At 42.7% G+C, this 17,955-nt stretch overlaps 1 protein-coding gene across 1 annotated transcript in view; it reads left to right on the forward strand.

The window, feature by feature from the left end:
* The window catches only part of chl1b (cell adhesion molecule L1-like b), a 36,028-nt gene that overhangs the window by 11,132 nt on the left and 6,941 nt on the right, over positions 1–17,955 (forward strand). Inside the window, exons 2-23 of the mRNA XM_061292105.1 lie at positions 4,720–4,892; positions 6,576–6,684; positions 6,851–7,041; positions 7,453–7,575; positions 7,803–7,973; positions 8,125–8,154; positions 8,264–8,375; positions 8,488–8,669; positions 8,907–9,038; positions 9,866–10,006; positions 10,261–10,372; positions 10,766–10,932; positions 11,000–11,165; positions 11,249–11,373; positions 11,587–11,688; positions 11,920–12,117; positions 12,306–12,376; positions 12,919–13,141; positions 14,622–14,737; positions 14,875–15,079; positions 15,199–15,321; positions 16,281–16,460. Of these exons, the coding sequence (XP_061148089.1) occupies positions 4,793–4,892; positions 6,576–6,684; positions 6,851–7,041; positions 7,453–7,575; positions 7,803–7,973; positions 8,125–8,154; positions 8,264–8,375; positions 8,488–8,669; positions 8,907–9,038; positions 9,866–10,006; positions 10,261–10,372; positions 10,766–10,932; positions 11,000–11,165; positions 11,249–11,373; positions 11,587–11,688; positions 11,920–12,117; positions 12,306–12,376; positions 12,919–13,141; positions 14,622–14,737; positions 14,875–15,079; positions 15,199–15,321; positions 16,281–16,460 (3,079 nt within the window). The 5' untranslated portion in view covers positions 4,720–4,792. The remainder of the gene's footprint in view (positions 1–4,719; positions 4,893–6,575; positions 6,685–6,850; positions 7,042–7,452; positions 7,576–7,802; positions 7,974–8,124; positions 8,155–8,263; positions 8,376–8,487; positions 8,670–8,906; positions 9,039–9,865; positions 10,007–10,260; positions 10,373–10,765; positions 10,933–10,999; positions 11,166–11,248; positions 11,374–11,586; positions 11,689–11,919; positions 12,118–12,305; positions 12,377–12,918; positions 13,142–14,621; positions 14,738–14,874; positions 15,080–15,198; positions 15,322–16,280; positions 16,461–17,955) is intronic.

Here is a 17,955-nt window from a genome sequence, read left to right on the forward strand (position 1 = left end):
CGGATTGATTGTCAGAGGCTTAATGAGCGTCTTAACCAAGGAACAGGCTTTAGGCAACATATGTGACCACGACCCTCAGTGCTGCTTTTCCTCCATATCAAGCCTGTATGAAGCCAAACAAAGCCAGCTCAGCTCTCTCTCTCTCTTTTTTTTTTTTTGCCAATAGTTACTTGCTGATTTATACTGGATGTTATTGCATTTGAAGGGAATACATACTTTCCTTATGGGGACCGGAGCAAAGGATGATGTCACTTGTTGTAAGTATGTATATGCATACCATATGTACATGTGTAGTATATTTATATGCATGTTGAGGCATTGCCTTCTTGGATGACGCACTCAGACGCAGCTTTCTTTACCTGGGGAGGACAGTTTTATTTGCCAAGCAGAAATGTTTGTGATGCAGTTTTACACTTGTACCTAAAAATTATTTCCATATAACATATGAACATAGATTATGATCTGAACGGGTGCGATTTTCAAGAATATAAACATATTATTCCATTTGACCATGTTTATAACACTTTAGTATTCCAAATAAATACTGACACTGTGATGTAAATCTCGAGTGTCTGGCTTGTAATCATTCCAATGGATTTGTCTCAACACAACCTCAGCCTGACCCTTTGACAGGAAGTGCACCACATACAGCATAGCCGGTGTAGTATTGTCCAGATGCGCTGCTCAGAACCAGAACAGGAAATTCAAGCACTGAATTACAGCTAATGATGCTCTTTATGTACGTACAGTATTCTCTTAGTCTGCCTGAAGACAGAACTCTGGTATGACTGACTTGAATATATTGCTTCAGCTTTTGAATCATGGAAAACTTTGAGAAATAACTGCCATTAATCATGTCCTGCTGTGGCATAGATATGCCAGGAGCAATTGCCGGCATTACTCAAAGCAAGAGAATGAGTGCAGAGAGAAAAACGTTGTCCTTTCCCCCAAAAAAATATTAGGCCAGTTGGTGCAGTCCAACTTGTGAATTCATCTCTCTGCTGGCCACTGGGCAAGGCTCCCACACTAATGTGATTACGGTCCTAGGCAGGGGGCACGTCTGTAGGGCTTCAAAGACAGCAGATCAGAAGCGCTATGATGAAAAAGCTGGAAGATGAGATACAGACAGGTGCAGCACAACTTCAGCTTCAACATATTAACGGGTTCGCAAAGAGGACAGCATTGTTTTGACATCCATACAACATGTGCCAATAATGAGATTACATATTTCAGTCCGGAAATGGTTTGCCAAGGTGGGTAGGAGAGTGGAAACATTCTATAAAGTTATGGATTGTTATTTTTCCTCATTACAGCCATTTTTGTTGTTTTGGGGGAAACGCTGGAACGGATTAATGCCATTCCCATTCATTTCAGTGGGGAAAGATGATTTGAAATGTGTTTTGATTTATGAGCATTGTCACAGAATGATTTCAAATTGTATCTCAAGGCACCACGGTAGGATTTAATGATCCAAAAAAGAGGTTATGACTCTTCCGCTTCTTTCTTTTTTACTGATTTGTGACAGCGGTATGGACCCTTTCTGCTTCATAGGGTTCATATTGGATCAGGGAGGTCACACTTCATTAGTTGATCCAGAACACACGGGGTCACAGACACCAGTCAATCTATATCCAACTCCAACCAAGCCTCATTTCTTCACTCTCAGCTTCATCATTTCCTCTCTCATCCTCTGCCAAATTCACACAGCTAGTTAATGCTACACACTCCTGAAATATTAATAGTGGCATAATTGAACTGTCACGCTGTGGAAGGGCATCAAAATTGGAAGCAAATTATCCAATATTGTGCTCACTTTCCAATCTCATTTAGTGTCTTGTTGCAGATTTTGTTTTAGCAATAATGATTTGAATAATAGATGACTTGCATGGCCGAGCTTGTAGTAGCAAATTGAATGCGCTTATGATTGCCAGAGGAAACATTCATTTGTGGGAAAAGTGTGGAAATAATGAAGAAAATATGGTGGTTTGTAAATGTAGTCACACATGCACGGCGGAAAAAAAGAAAATTGATGCTCCTTGTAAAGCGGTCCCTTTTTAACGAGCAATGATTCACGTTTTTTTTTTGTATAAGCGTTATAATGAATGTCAGAAGAGTGTGGAGTGCCATTGCCGGTTTTAAGCAAAGGCAATATTTTAATCCAGCCTGACAAGACGACCGACAAACTGCCTAATCCTATTAGAGGCTTTCACAGTAAACTACACGAGGTCCACACGTGCCTGTCTGTTGTCTTTGTGTGAGAAAGCAGCAGATGGGGAAGCTAAAGAGGCTACTGTAGCGAATTTTGTGTGGTTTCTCTTGAACCCCGGCAACGCCCACCACAACAAGTGGAAGTCCCTCGCTAGAAATCATTCCATGTTGTTTCGCATTGAAGTGAGTAAAATTGCAGTATTGTGAATTTGGTATGTGCAAGGTGTTTGAGGGTCAGAGCCAAGGTACGAGGCCAGGCCAGATGGTCAGAATATGATGATGGAGCTTGCCAAAAATACAGGTTTGCCAATTTTTTTCAGCAACCAATAAGTCAGTATGTCGTAGAGATAAAGAATTTCCAGCCAATAGCAAGTTAGATGGGATCGACATCTGTATCTATCGCATCTATTGACAGGTTACTTCATCCTTAAACAGAGGAATTGATTGTAAGGTTAAGACCCCCGGCATGCTGCAAGAAAGGATTAGTCGAGCAAAATGAACGAGACAAAAAAAAACATCCCGGTTTTTGTCTCCATTTGAATCGTCTTTCTTTCTTTCTTTTCAAGAATAAGTGTCACACCAAGACTTTCAAAGTCGTGAAAATGTTTTGTTTTGCCCTTGACTGTGTACTTCTCCTTGCCCCCTCCATTGCAGGGCATCTGTCCCCTGTGAGTCTTGGCTAAGCAAAGTTTGGGTTTGTACTGGGCTTCCCTTCCAACAGGGAACAGCTTTTAGCCTCCTGCCAGATTCATCAATCTCCGGCTGGTCCGATCGCTGTTGAAAGGGGCGGGGATTAAGAAGACCCTGGGGTCTTTAAATCAAGCGGGCTTTAGGGGGCCGCTCATGCGCATCGTATACGAATAGCCAGCATGGCCACGAGTTCAATGTAGACATTAACACTCGACACAGTCAAGTCCTTAGCGAACCTCCCACTACCAGATGGCAGTGTTAGTTTTCAATAAATGTTTAATAGGGGGGGAGAGAAATTAAATCAGAAGACAAATCATCAAGCACAGTGTGAACAAAATGTAATCCATGTGAAGTGGTGAGGGCGGAGTGAGGCCTTTGGCTGGCAAATGCGGACATTAGGAAAACAACGGAATTGGAACTCCTCCTATGAAACCGCGGCAATCCCATGAACAAAGCACGAGCCGATTACAGCGAGCTTCTACCTTTTGATTTTATTCAGCGTTTAACAACATCAATCAAAATGTGTGGGAAACAAATGAAGCCCTCGGGCTATTTTTAGCGCGACTTATACTGCCAAAACACCCAGCTCCAGATACGGTCAATAGCTCTGAATTTTTATTGAGTGCCGTGCGGGTAATGCTAACCTCGAGCCCTGAACCCCGTCGCTGATATATGTGGGTGGAGCTGAGGTCACAAGCTGCTTTGAATACGAGTATTGACCCGCGGGGCCCCTAGTTAATACCATTAACTTGAGGAATGGTTGTTAAGTTCAGAGTGCATGTTCAATTGAAAATACGTCTGGAAAGAATTAATTGAATTTGTTCTTTCGTCTCGGGTTGATTAACAATTGCATTTCGTCTAGCTCAGATTGACCCCAGTGTATTCCCCGATTTGAAAATGCCCGCTTTTAAATCCCATAACGACATGAGCTCGAAGCTGTAACACAAAGTGCACAGTTCCTATCAGAGTATAAATAAAGAAATGCAAATATATTCAGTTTGTTTTATTGGATGGCATACATTTGTGAATTTGAGCGCATTCTTAAAGGACCCATATCAGTTGCACCATAAATTTGTACCACACCCCTTTAAGTGTTAGCAGGTTTTCAGCGTTATCTGTTAAACAAATTACTCAAGCGTGATATAGTGCGCTGGTTTGCAGTCAAAACGAGGAAGCCAAGCGAACGTACACCCAAGAGGCTTGACACTAAAGTGACCCAACTTCACTCTTTCCGCTCTCTGACCGCTCGTGCGCTCATTAGAAGGTCGCAATCTGTTAGCTGGAAAGGTGCAGGAACAGTAAGTGTAGGCGGTACGGTACTTTGATTGTCAAACATCAGTTGAACGATGCTTCACACCCCTCAGGCAGCAAAACTACCTGCAATCATGTTGCTGCATGTTAATTTGCAAAGCTTTATTGTTAGATGTTTAGACGGTAAAACCGTTCTCTAGTTACGCCAGAATGAGTGTGAATATTTGTCAGGCGTCATTAAATCTATCATGTTTTTTTTTTTTATTGTTGCAAGAAAATACACCTTATGCAGGGATAGGCGTCAAACTTAAAATGATGAAAGGTGTGCTGTGTGGGTGGGTGGTTGACTTGAGTGGGTAGCGAGGAGACTTTAATGTGACTATTTCACCCAAATTTACATGTTGAGCAGAGTCCCCGTTGCCGCAAATGAACATATTGAGTACGCCTGGTTACGCATGGCTGACGAGAGAGAGTAGTCACGGGGGATTTGTTGTGTCTGGGGTTTGCCTTTTGCTTTGCCAACACGTGGGTGGATTCACGGGGGGTTCTCCGTCTGCTCTGCATTCACAGGTACCACCTCTTCACTGCACCGGAGACAGAAAGTGAGGAAACATTGGAAAGCTCTCGTTTCTTGACATCAACAATGACATTACACAGAAGATGGAGAATATTTGGCCTTCTGGCCACAGTCACGTTTATCTGTAACTTTCATACTACGACAGCCGTTGACATCCCGCTGGAAGGTTAGTGGTACCTTTTACTCTTTGTAACAAAACTTGAAAAAAAACTGTATATTAGATCAAATGATTAAATTATTGTTTCAACACAAAATACGTCGCAATTTTTCAATTTGAAAGCAGAAAGTATCTTTCTTATCCTAAAAACCAACATTGGCTTGTGAAAATCCAAAAATTGAACAAATATGAGTTCAACTCTTTAGGCATTATTTTCCCCCTCTTAGTAATAATATAAGGGGTCTGCTTTATCAGAAACTACTACCAGCTCACAACTAATAAAGCGTTAAAACGGTAAGTTAACTCATTCACTACCATTGACGGATATAGACGTCCAAGATCCATTTCAACTGCCATGGCAGCTGTTGATTATGTTGAAGTTTCCACGTTGTGCATTTAACAAAACAATCTAATTCTGCCCATCGAAAGTCGGCTAGATTCATACTAACACAAAAAAGAAGACAGGGCTCACAAAACAGCCATCAGCGTTGCCATAGTTAGAACAAGGTCAAACCGTCTGAAATGGGGAGGAGTATTTTTTGGTGCCGATGCAGGAATGATTTTAGATTCCACTTGCCTTGTAGAACAGTGACCCAACCACCAGCTCGAGGGAGAGAGCTTTACTAAAAAATATCGCTGTGGTGCTTGACACCCAATACTTCATGGGCACAACTGCTTCCCACAGGGCTGGAATAGAACATCTTGTCAGAATGTCTTTTTTAGTTTCAGTCGGACATGTTTAGGCTCGTTTCCCCTCGGGGGGAAGGGGGGGGGGATGTCTACTTTTTTTGTATTTTATGAATGTAAGCCGTTAGACAGGAGGTGAATATCCATTCGTCCAGATTTGCAGGGAAGGTGAGGTACGGTCACCTCTCAATCATAAGGCTGACAGATGGAAGCAGACAGCTTCACTTTTGCACCTACGGGCAATTTAGAGTCTTCAATGAAGTGTTTTGATGTGGGAGTAAGTTAGCCCATGGAGACCACCCCCACATGTGCGCAGGGAGAACGCACGCAAACTGTTCACTGTAAGACCTGAGCTGAGATGAATTGAAACGCGCAGCTCAACCTTGGTCATGTGAGGAATCGGTGCTGAGGTTATTTATAATTCTTATCATTCCTTCTGCTTACAATTGTAAAGAGACAAACAAAAAATAAATTTATTCTCATTGGGAAAACAAAACAGTTGAATAATTTAGAGTAGGCGTACTTTCATCAAGCACTGTGTGAATAGAATATATTTACAGCTATTATCTGCCTTGAATCATGTTTCTTGTATCTTTTGTTTGCATTTCAGTTTCCTTGGAAACGCATATCAAATCTCTCTTCCTCTAAATTATTCAACACTGTCTCGTAGGGTTCGATAAAGAGCAGTTCAAACATTTTTTTGTTTCTAAAAATGGAAGGAACTCTCTGGAGTTCAGTCTTGAGGGGGGGAATAGCTTGTGACCAAAAGGAATAAATCCCAAACCTGCTTTGTCTTCTTTCCACTCGCTGCATTGGGTTTTCTAGTTTTGACTGTTTATTACTGGAATTCACCTCCCATCTAAACTGTCCACCGTCTGCCAAATTATCGAACACCGAATTTGTTACGAGCCATATTTGTTTAACCAACAGCCCATTCCGTTTCATGTTGTGCTACAAGTTGTAACTTTTCATGAGCGACTCCAATTTTCATGCTTTGCTGCCCAGTTGAGCAGCTGCCCACCATCACTGCTCAGTCGCCAAGCTCCCTTATCGCCTTCCCATTTGACGAGAGTTATCCGATGACGTGCGAGGCCAAAGGGAATCCCATGCCAGAGTGAGTAACGAGTTTTGTGTCACTTCAGCTTCAAAAGTAAAGAGAAATAGACGCTCTAGAACAGTGAAACCACAATAACCCTTTGCCCACCCTGGGACAAATATTGACTTTGTAACACCTCAATCTCATTTGAAAGCTTTCTTATTCCTCAATTTTTATTGTGTAGATTCCGATGGATGAAAAATGGCCAAGAATTCGACCCTTCGTCAGACCCCCGGCTGATGAAAGAAGACGATTCTGGGACTTTTGTCATCCCCAATAATGGAAACCTTACCGAGTATCAGGGAACGTATCTTTGTTACGCCTCTAACAAACTTGGGACCGCCACATCGAGGGAGATTGAATTCATTGTCCCCCGTGAGTAACATATACACATGCCTGTGTGTTTGCGTGGGGGGAGGGGGCATTGGTGGTGCAATATTACAGCAAAGTGATTTGAATTCATTCCTATGCAGTACTACTGAGATTCAATTCGAGGTGGGAGGAAGCTTTTTAGCACAACTCATACTGTGTTAATACAGTAGACTGAACATTTAGCCTTTCCACCTGATTTTAAACATTTGCATTTTTGCTCCCACTCACTTGAAGTGCACATTCCACTCTCAGGTTGACCGCTACAGTTTAGAAAAGCTTTGCACGGTATTCTATTAGAACAGGGGTCACCAAGTCCGGGTGACCCCTGTATCAGAGCCATTTTGTTTGGAGAACGATCAGCATCATTCAACCCATGTGTGATACTATTTAGTCATCTTTGTCCTACTCTTCTAGATGTCCCAAAGTTTCCAAAAGAAACACTTGATCCTGTTGCGGTGGAGGAAGGTCAGCCTTTTACTTTAAAATGCGACCCACCTCAAGGAATCCCCCCGCTGCAGATCTATTGGATGACTATCAGTAAGTGATTTCGTTCCACTCAAATGGTCGCTTTAAATGTTATCGCCACACATTATGATTGCTCGCACTATTTGTGTCCTCATGTGGAAAGCCATTTGAGCAATTATTCCAAATTAAAACTTTCTACTATGTTTGGGCTTCCACATGCGTTGTTTGATTACATGTGCGATTAGAAATATGAAATAAATGTTCTGACTTTTGAATATTTGGTACATTCTGTTACTCAGACCTCCAGCATATTGAGCAAGATGAGCGGGTGTCTATGAGCTTGAATGGAGATCTGTACTTTTCTCACGCGGTCGAAAAAGACAGCAGAAGAGACTACTGCTGCTTTGCTGCCTTCCCAAGAATACGAACCATCGTTCAGAAAACAGCAATGTCGGTCGTTGTCAACACAAGTAGGCGCCACTTTTTTTTCCCCTTATAAATTATACAGCCATTTTTGTGCCATTTTGTCTCATTCACCTGCATGTTTTAGTTTGTGAATATTTGCAATTTTGCATCCACTTTGTTATTGTTTTTTTTTCATCCCACCCTCCTGCATTTCAGAAAAAAGTCATGGCTTGAGTCCTGAAGTTGGTGAGTTTTTAGTGTTTGTGTACATTTTCATTTCATTTCACAGTTTTTTTTCCCCCCGGTAATCTTGAATAAACTCCTCATCTTGTATTTCTGATTCCTGCACTGTTAGCCAATGCCATCCTGCAGCGGAGACCTATGCTTATGACGCCCTCTGGTGTCCGGACAGAGAAACGTCTTGTCAGGGGAGACGACATGAAATTGGAGTGCATTCCTGAGGGATTGTGAGTTCAACTACATGTATGCAAAACTGATTAGAACTGCATATATCATTCCTCCAGGTAAACAAACCTATATCAATAAAAATGTAACCTAATATTGGTCATTTTCTTGAAGTCCGACTCCACAGGTCGAGTGGGTTAAAATGGGTCATAAGCTCCCAGCAAGGGCCAAACTGGAAAGTCATGGAAAATTGCTGATTGTGCCAAGTATCGAACAAGAAGACAGCGGCAAGTACATGTGCAAGGCCAAGAACAGACTGGGAGAGGTGGTCCATTATTTCACAGTCACCGTTGAAGGTAAATCAAATGATTGAGGGTGGCTCTTATTTACAACAGAGCTCTTTTCTAATAGCGACAATATGTCCAAGTTTCCAAGTAAAGCCTCTCCGACATGTATTTCTTTATCATAATGGAGCTCTTGCACTGAATGAAATACATTCATTCTTTCCGCTCCTCTCCTCTTTCCTTGTAACTGCTTAATGTCAGCGCTGTATTCAGTTTGATCAAAATCATCCTGATTGTGTGTCTTGTCAGAGCCTCCAGAGTGGCTGTCGGAGCCTGAGAGTCAGCTCAGTATGATTGGCTCAGATGTTCTCATCAAGTGCTCAGCGAGTGGGACTCCACAGCCGGCTATCACTTGGAGGGTGAATGGTCTGCCGTTGCACGGTGAGTGAGTCCCAAGCGTCTTCACGTCACTTGACGGAATCGATCGGAATTTACAAATCATCAGCAATTTTTGCGTCGCTTTGTGCATGAGAGAGCAAAGAAAGGACGGCGGTGCTTAAAAGACGCCTGGAATGGTTGGTGAACTCTCAAATGCTCAGAGGATGAGTGGAAACTACTTTGAAATACTTTGAGCTTAGTCCTGAGCTGTCACCAACTCTGAAATCGTCAAATTGGAATCTCTCGACTGGGATTCAAAGATGGTATCTGAAATGAAGGAAAAATGTTATTTCATTATTTATAGAGTTTTGGCTCCTGTTGAACTCTGCTGGTTCAAAATGATACATTATGGGAAAGCGGGAGAAGTGTTATGGGAGAAACTGTTTTTGACTGCGTAAGATATGATAGACAAAATAAAATAAAAACAAAAAACATTTGAGGCTTTGCTCTGTTTGATATGCTGATGTCATTAACCAAATTCAAACATGCAATGAACAATGGGGTTTGTTTTATTGGGCCAAACTTTTGGCGTAAAAATGTACTTGCAAATACCGTAATTTTCGGACTATAAATCGCACCGGAGTATAAGTCGCACCAGCCATAAAATGCCCCAAAAAGTGAAAGAAAACATATATATGTATATAAGTCGCTCCTGAGTATAAGTCGCCCCCCCCACCCAAACTATGAAAAAAAACGCGACTTATAGTCCGAAAATTACGGTAATGCCATAGCTTTAAGCATATTCCCTCCAAATTTTCCTGGCTGCATGTCTACCCGCCCAAATGCAGCGCTGTTGTTTTGGTTAAGCGGCTTTTAATCTTCTTTTGCAGAAGCGCCGGCGGCAAACAGAAAGGTGTTTGATGACACCATCATTTTGCACAATGCCAAAGCATCTGACAGTGCAGTCTATCAGTGCCAAGCGTCCAACCCACATGGAACCCTCCTCGCCAATGCAAACATCATGGTCATGAGTAAGCACGTCTTATTTTAACATGTTCTGATTTTCATTTTTATTTTGAATTGCAAACTCAACCGCGATCGCTGAGGAATGTGCCTGGTAGTTATCCAGCTGGTCCTGATGCTGGCATCTGTCCATCACGTCGATGAGCCTCGATCCATCGTTACAGCTTAAAGCCGCGCCCTCTTTTGTTCACAGAGTGTAGTTGTTGCCTTCACAAACTCGCGTTCATTCAAATGCTTTCCATTCAAATCTTGTGCTCGGCAGATCTCCCTCCGATGATTCTTACAACGCAGGGGGAGGATTACACGGCTGTGGAAGGGAGGGGGGTGATGATGCACTGCAACGTCTTCAGCTCTCCGCCATCGACAATCACTTGGTGGGTGGACAGGCTGTGCTGTGTGCTGTGCTGTTCTTCCTCTCGACAACAGGGAGCAGTAGATCTCAACCGCTGGACGTATATACGGAATCGGCGTCCATTTAAAAAATACATTGTGATATCCAATGGATATTTATGGACTTTGACCTTAACTTGATTTAAAATTGATAGACTTGATAGAGACAACCTACATGGTTACTAAAGCAACCGCAATGAGTACATGTTGAACAATCCGAAAATCTACAAGTTCTCATGTCTTTATATCACCACAAGAACATTAGAGTAGATGCTAGCAGACATTCTTCTAATATTCGTGCCAGTAACCCTGGTGGATGTATTGTTGAGGTCAAATGGTAAAACCGTTGCTCTTCAGTTGGCATGTATTGTTTACAGGAGCAAAGATGATTCCTCTGAATCGGTGGTGGGGCCGAGGTTTACCGTGCATGACAGCGGCTCATTAGAGATCTACACCACGGAAAAAGAGGACACGGGACAGTATACGTGTTACGCCAAAAACACGGAAGGCTCATCTGCCATTGAAGCTTCGCTTTATGTGACAGGTACGCGTTGCAATTGATGTGTTGGTCGTGGCTCGCGGTCCTCATTTTCAGTGCCCTCCTTCTAAAGATGCCACAAGAATAACGGCGGCCCCGGAAGACCAGCAGATCCTCGTCGGCACCACAGCCCAGTTTTCATGCCTGGCAGAATACGACAAGTCCTTCAGCAAGGACTTTGAGCTCCTGTGGGAAAAAGACGATATGAACATCGGCTTGAATTATACGGAGAATTCAAGGTAGGGTCCTGGATTTTTGTCTTGTATTTCAAAGCTGCTTGGTTTTGTCAATCAGTACTGTGCATACATCTTCTGGTTGACAGATTCTTTGTGGAGGATGGTATCCTTCAAATTGTCAATGTGAGCCACAGAGATCAGGGTGTATACAAATGTGTAGGAAGAACTCCGGTGGACCAGGACACTGCCACAGCATTGCTCATGGTTTTAGGTGAGCCACCAGTGGAATATAATTGTCTTGTCCAGTCCAGAAAACTCGGCAGATCACCGTAGCTTTGTGGTATAACAAGTACGAGCAATAGTTGTGACATCACAAGAGAGACGATTCATTGAATTGCACATCTTACCATGATTGCAATTGATTGCCTTGGTTTTGTTTCCTACTGAGATTGATGTGTCTGAGATTGGCTGTCATGGGTTGCAGATGTCCCCGATGCACCTGAGCACTTGGTGCTCTCAGAACACAAGACCAAAAGTGTGAAACTGAAATGGACCCCGGGAGACAACCACAACAGCTCAATCACAGGTGAAAGCAAATGTCTAGTGCTCATATGACCTGGATAATTTTTCTCCTCATTTGTGTCGTGTTTAGCTTGTATCGGTCATTGATCCGTCCAAGTATAAATCGTGATCAGTGTTTTTGTGGGAGCCCAAAGCAGAGAGCGAGGCCTGCTCTGCACAGTCTGTGGTTGGCTAAGCGATTCTTTGGCAGGAGCCAAAGCGCTTAGGGGCTGATTGTCTCTCTGCCTTTCAACAGAGTTTATTATTCAATACGAGGAGAGCCAGTGGGAGCCTGGAAATTGGAAGGAGCTCCTCAGGGTCCCCGGGAATCACATTTCGTCCGTCCTCAAACTACACGGTCACGTCGACTACCGCTTCCGTGTGGCTGCCGTTAACGGTGTCGGGAGGGGTCGTCCCAGCGAGCCCACAGAGAGATACAAAACTCCTCCGACAGGTCGAATGTGTCCTCTGTCTATTGTTTATTATAGCCAGCCCACTACAGCTGCCAACGTTGTGCTCTGTGGGAACTTTGAAACACTGTGACATAATTGATTCCAATCTCGTCTTTGCTCTGCCTATTGCACTTGAGAGTTTTTTCACACTAACAATTCTGACAAAATCCATACTCACTCTTTTCCGCAGCCCCTGACAAGAACCCGGAAAATATCAAAATCGAAGGTCATTTGCCGCATGAAATGGATATCAACTGGGAGGTAAGAAAAGACTATGAAACAAATCTAACTGAATAGCTGGCATCTACTACCTTTTAAATCAGCTCATTTCAATTTTTGGCTTTGCTCTTTATTTGAATGAGTATCCATTGAAAGCCGTCCAAGCCAGTTTCCATTTTATTATCTGACAAATCTTGCCTTCAATTATTAGCTGGCTCTCGTGTCATCCAAAGTTGGCTTTTGAATTCCGGATTGATGAGCTTCCCCCCTTTGTTCACCATGTTCGTTTTGTGAATGATATTGTATTTCTTGCACACTGTCCTCTATTCAGAGATTAATTGCATTATGTTCCAGCCAGATCCTACATTTAAGAAAAGCCCTGCCTGAGCAGGATACTCTGCCCATTGTTTTAATAGATGGCAAGATAAAACACAAGCGAATGCTCCAAGCACTGACTTTTCATTTTAGTGAAATGGAAGGAGTGACATTGGAGAAAAGAAATACAAGTGCTATTTTACACAATAAAGGAAGCCGGGTTTAAAAGCCGCCCTCGCTCACCCGCCCTATCCTCTTTTTTTATTCAGCCCTTGTTGCCAATTGAACACAACGGGCCCGGTCTGGAGTACATAGTGAGCTACAGACGGCAAGACTTGGAGGATGACTGGAAGAAGCACACGGTGAAGAGACACTCGTTCGTGGTGAAGAAGACACCCACGTTTGTGCCCTATGAGATCAAGATCCAAACCAGGAACAACCAGGGTTGGGGCCCCGAGCCCACCGTAGTGACTGGCTACTCCGGCGAAGATTGTGAGGACTCACCCGCCTTTTTAATTTGGTTGATACTAATTCGTTTTGAATCTTTGCAGCGGACAGTAGCTCTCGCTTGTGTTTAAGGAGATTGGCTTCACCCAAGTGTTTTGGTTTTATTCCTTATTGATTTTAAACAGCTACAGGCTGCAATTTTGATTGTATCGTTCCCTTTGCAGGAAAGAATGTTTGGGACCTCAACATTTTGGTTTTCAAGCTTTGTTGGATGTACTGTGTGGAATAAGCAACAGTTTCTTCGCACATTGTGACGTTCTGCTTCGGAATAACGTCATGAAGCCATGACATCGAATTCTACAGAATAATGCATTTTATAGTCGTTTGTTTTTATATTGATGGGGACGAGTGGTCATTTTCCAGAAACAAGATCATTCGCCAATTACAAAGAATAACCTTCTTTTCTGGGTCACCCTTTTGGTATAAATTGCCTAAAGGTCAGAGTCAGAGTCAGCTTTATTGTCAATTCCTTCATGCCAAGACACACAAAGAAATCGAAATTCCGTTTCCTCCATCCCACGGTGACGAGACACAGTACACGAGTAACATACAAGTAAACAACGGGGGAGAGAGTTCAGGGGGCCAAAAGCCTGAAGATCACAAACTTCGCCAGAGGCGAGCAGTGCTTGCATCCCACCACAGAGTCCCGCCACCATTCGTCACGGATGTAGACACGCATTCCACCTCCTCGCGATGTTCCCCCTCGTACAATGGCCCGGTCCGCCCGATAGCACGCTAGCCGCTCCAGATGCACAGCAGTTACGCACTGTCCGTTTCACTATTCAGTATAAAATATAACAAATTAATATGCTTTCATTTACTAAGATCAGGAGCAACACATAGATGTCAATTCTTACTTTTGAGATCACAGCAATACTCAAACCAATGTTTTCAGTTGCCGGATATCTAACTTTAAATGTAATCCATTTCTATCCTCTGAGAGCCATTTTCCCCTTCTGACATAAACTCACACGGTTTCTAGATATTGAACAGTCAATTTTCAGGTAGCTAGTGTTTTTTGTGATCTATTGTTTTAATATGAAAGGAAAGGACAAGATGAAATAGAAAAGAGTCATTTTACTTCACTTCTACTAATTCATCTATAACTTCAGCCGTCCATGAATATTTGAAAGAAATATTTTAGTATCGCTTGTGTAATTTTGGAAAAGCAACCACCTGTATTCTTTTTTGTGTGTGTTTAGCTTTCTTTTGGACTTGTCCTCAGGAGTCCAAAACAGGTCACGACCTCTAGATAGAAAATAAATGGTCCTTACTTTACACATTTCTGTGGCTGATGGTAGAGCTCCCCGTAGTGATGTGTTTTCCTAACATATCGACACCGGCCTTGTCTGATCTTTGTGATGTAGCCTTTCAAATGTAAATTGGATTTTGTCACAATAGTTGTAGCTCTCCTCGTCTCACAAAAGCAGCGTGCTATATATTTCTATTGTGTTTGCCTGCGCAGTTCCGTCCGCCGCACCTGAGGATGTTGCTGTGGTGGTGATGAACAGCTCAGCGGTCAAGGTCAGCTGGACTCGTGTAAACAAGGACAAGTTGCATGGACATCTGGGAGGTTACCGGGTAATACTTCAAAACAGAGCCTTCTTTTTAGCCAAGATATAACCCTGACCTGCTCTAAACGTTTGCTGCTCTCATTCCGCCCTCACCTATACATCCTCCTCCAGGGCGGTACTGAGTGTGTCTTTCGTTGTGCGTAGATTAACTGGTGGCGTCTGCGCAGTTTGCTGGATTTGAAGAAAAGCCACGGACACAAACAAACGCTGACGTTACCTGGCGACCGCAACCACGCGATCGTACCCAAACTACAACCCTTCTCTGAGTACGGTCTCATTGTCATGACCTTTAACGGTCGCGGTAACGGTCCAGGCAGCCATCCCGTCAACTTCAAAACCCCGGAGGGAGGTAGGACTGCGGGCAAAAAAACAACATGGAATGTGTTGATTTAGAACTTGTGAAGCCGCGAGTAAAAACAAAAAGGATATTTTGGGTTCTGAATTCAACTGTTTTTTTTACCCCCGCAGTTCCTGAGAAAAATCCAGTTTTCAAGGTGACTGATACACAGAAGCACACGGTCTCTCTGGCTTGGGCCCCACCGTCGGAGCCTAATGGGATTCTGACAGGATACCTTTTAGCGTATCAGCTAAGTAGGTACCCATTCTCAATTAAAATACGTGAACCAGATTTAATCTCACCACAAGAAAACAATATTTAAAGAAGGATTATTCCACATGAAAAAATTTGCAATTTTTTGGAATAGGCTGCCACACGCCACTTTTGCATCTTCTGGTCACATTGTCATCATATAAACTAGCTGGTCATGTTGGCGAGCCTATCACAGAAACGGGACTCGTGCTGCCCATGAATTGGAGGTCATACCGATGTCAAAATCTGTGTCCAGGAAACATGTCAGGTCTGCTTGCCTTTGTGTCAAAACCTTTGCTTGACTCATGCAGAGCAAGACAATTATGTCAGAGTTTGTTAGGTTTCCTGACTGTGTGCAGTTTGCACGGGACATCACCGCAATAGCTGGCAGTCCCAACAGGATTCGATCAGCGAACATAAACCCGTGTTGACACACTGCTCTCCTCAAACAAAAGTAAAAGTGAACCTCGGGAGTAACTTCCAACATCATCCTGTTGCTGCATTTCCTGGCTAATTGAGTTTGATTTGGCAGCTGGCGAAGAGGGCCAAATGTCACCGTGTATTTCAGGAGAGGACGCTTTGAATGCGCCTCGGCAATAAAGCGGAGGTACTCATTGAGGTGTGACTATGTTAAAGTCCCCTTGTGCAAAAAGTTAAGGACATTGCAGCCAGCTGCTTAAAGTCCCTGTTTAAGTACTATTTCAAGGTAAGGAGCAGATGTTACAAGGCTCCAACCCACCCCCGAAAAAATCTGTTCAGTGAGACCGTGCTAATTTGGTGCACCTTATAGTACAAAAAATACAATAAAATATGGTGCCAATTTTTCAAATGATACTGTATGTGACTTTTTTTTTTTCTTAATTTAAATCGTAGAGCTACAGTTTGATCACATTCCACCGTGTCTTAAAGCTTCACGACTAACACATTTTGTTTTGTTTTGTCACCTTGTCATCGATTGTAGTTAACAACACAGAGGAAGTCGGACAACTGCAAAGTATTGACATCAGCAAGCCCGACACGACCAAATGGACCCTGCGGGACTTGGAACCTTTAAGCAAATACAAGTTCCACCTGCGTTCCTGCACCAGGGTGGGCTGCGGCCCCAATATCAGCGAGGAAAGTACCACCACGCTTGAAGCAAGTGAGTAATAGCGGCAAGCAACACCGTTCAAATAGGATTGAATCAACTGGTGTGTGTTGGTGTTACATTAAGAGGCAACAACATTAGAGTTATGGCCCAGAATTGCTTCTGTATAATCCTGGCTTAGTGAGGCGTGTAACAAAGCCATTTTTTGTTTTCTAAAACAGCATTCAGGCTGTAAAAGCTGCAGCCAGCCGGGCAGCCAAGCTTTTCCTTTGTCCCACTAAGTTATATTTGGGGACAAACAATTTAATATGTTTGCACTGTAGCTTTTCATTTGTCACTGACAGAGCAAGTGCTTATTGATTGGATGGAAAGAGCAAGTTATGAGACAATCAGCAAAGAAAGAAAATTGCTTTGAGCGGGGAGTAACTGAAGGTTCCCATAATGAATTGCGCAATCGTGAAAAAGACGCCGGGTAAATGATCCAGCTTGTTGCATGGAATTGTCGCTTTTTCATGACATATTATTTGTTGGGGATTACACAGCGCACCTCTCGTGAACAAATTATACAGGAAATGAAACCGATACATATTTAAGTTTGAATATAAACAGACCGTAGGCATCCGAGTTGACTCGTCTGTACTTTTAATTTCGGATCAGTGTATCATCATAGAATTTATTGAGCTACAAATCCCGCAAACTTAATTGTCTCAGTCTGTGATTGTTTATTTTTTAATGATAAAAAGGGAAAAGAAATGACAACAAGAATTTTCTTTGTATTCCACTTTATTTTTACATCACTGCATGTGTAACAATTACCGTAAGTATTAAAGGTATTAGTTGAATATTGGCTAGCGCCTTGTGCAGTTTCTTGTTGTCTGCTTGCTGTCGTGCTTCGCTTCAAGCGGAACCTTTGATCTTGCATGTCTAAATGTGTTTGAACGCCTGCTTAGCAATGCATTTGCGTGTCCCTTTTGTATTTTATTTTCATTCATTTTACGCCCCTGCAGCTCCCACTCTGCCTCCCGCTGATGGCCCTAGTAGAAGAGCATAGTAGATGCATGGCATTTCACACATACAATCTGAAATTAGAACATGAAGATGAATTTATATTTTAGGGATAGTTCTAAAAAGAATCCCGCTATGCCTTAGTCAATTGGCACGATTCATGTGTTTTTATCATATGCACAAAACTGTTTGAACATAATTTGTGTGCAGATGGGTAGCAATACCAATTCCTTGCTACCAGCAGGAAGCACTTAATGCATGTTACGGAGAAAAAAAATATTCCTCTTAGCTCTAATTGCCTCATCAATAATTCTTCTTTTTAGAAGGCCAAAGGATAATTCATTTTCTTATGTATGATGTTATTTTATGATTCACACGATTCAAAATAGTTAAAATACATGCATGCCAACATTCTAGGTAGTAATACGAGCCCTATAATGATTAATAACCTAAAGGTCTATGTTTCTTTTCAGGCAAATCAGCTCCAAGCACCCCCAAGTTCCCTTTGACCAAATCCACTCAGTCCACCATAGGTAGCACCTCA

The sequence above is a fragment of the Syngnathus typhle genome, linkage group LG11 (assembly GCF_033458585.1).
Source record: "Syngnathus typhle isolate RoL2023-S1 ecotype Sweden linkage group LG11, RoL_Styp_1.0, whole genome shotgun sequence".
Classification (NCBI taxonomy): Eukaryota; Metazoa; Chordata; class Actinopteri; order Syngnathiformes; family Syngnathidae; genus Syngnathus; species Syngnathus typhle.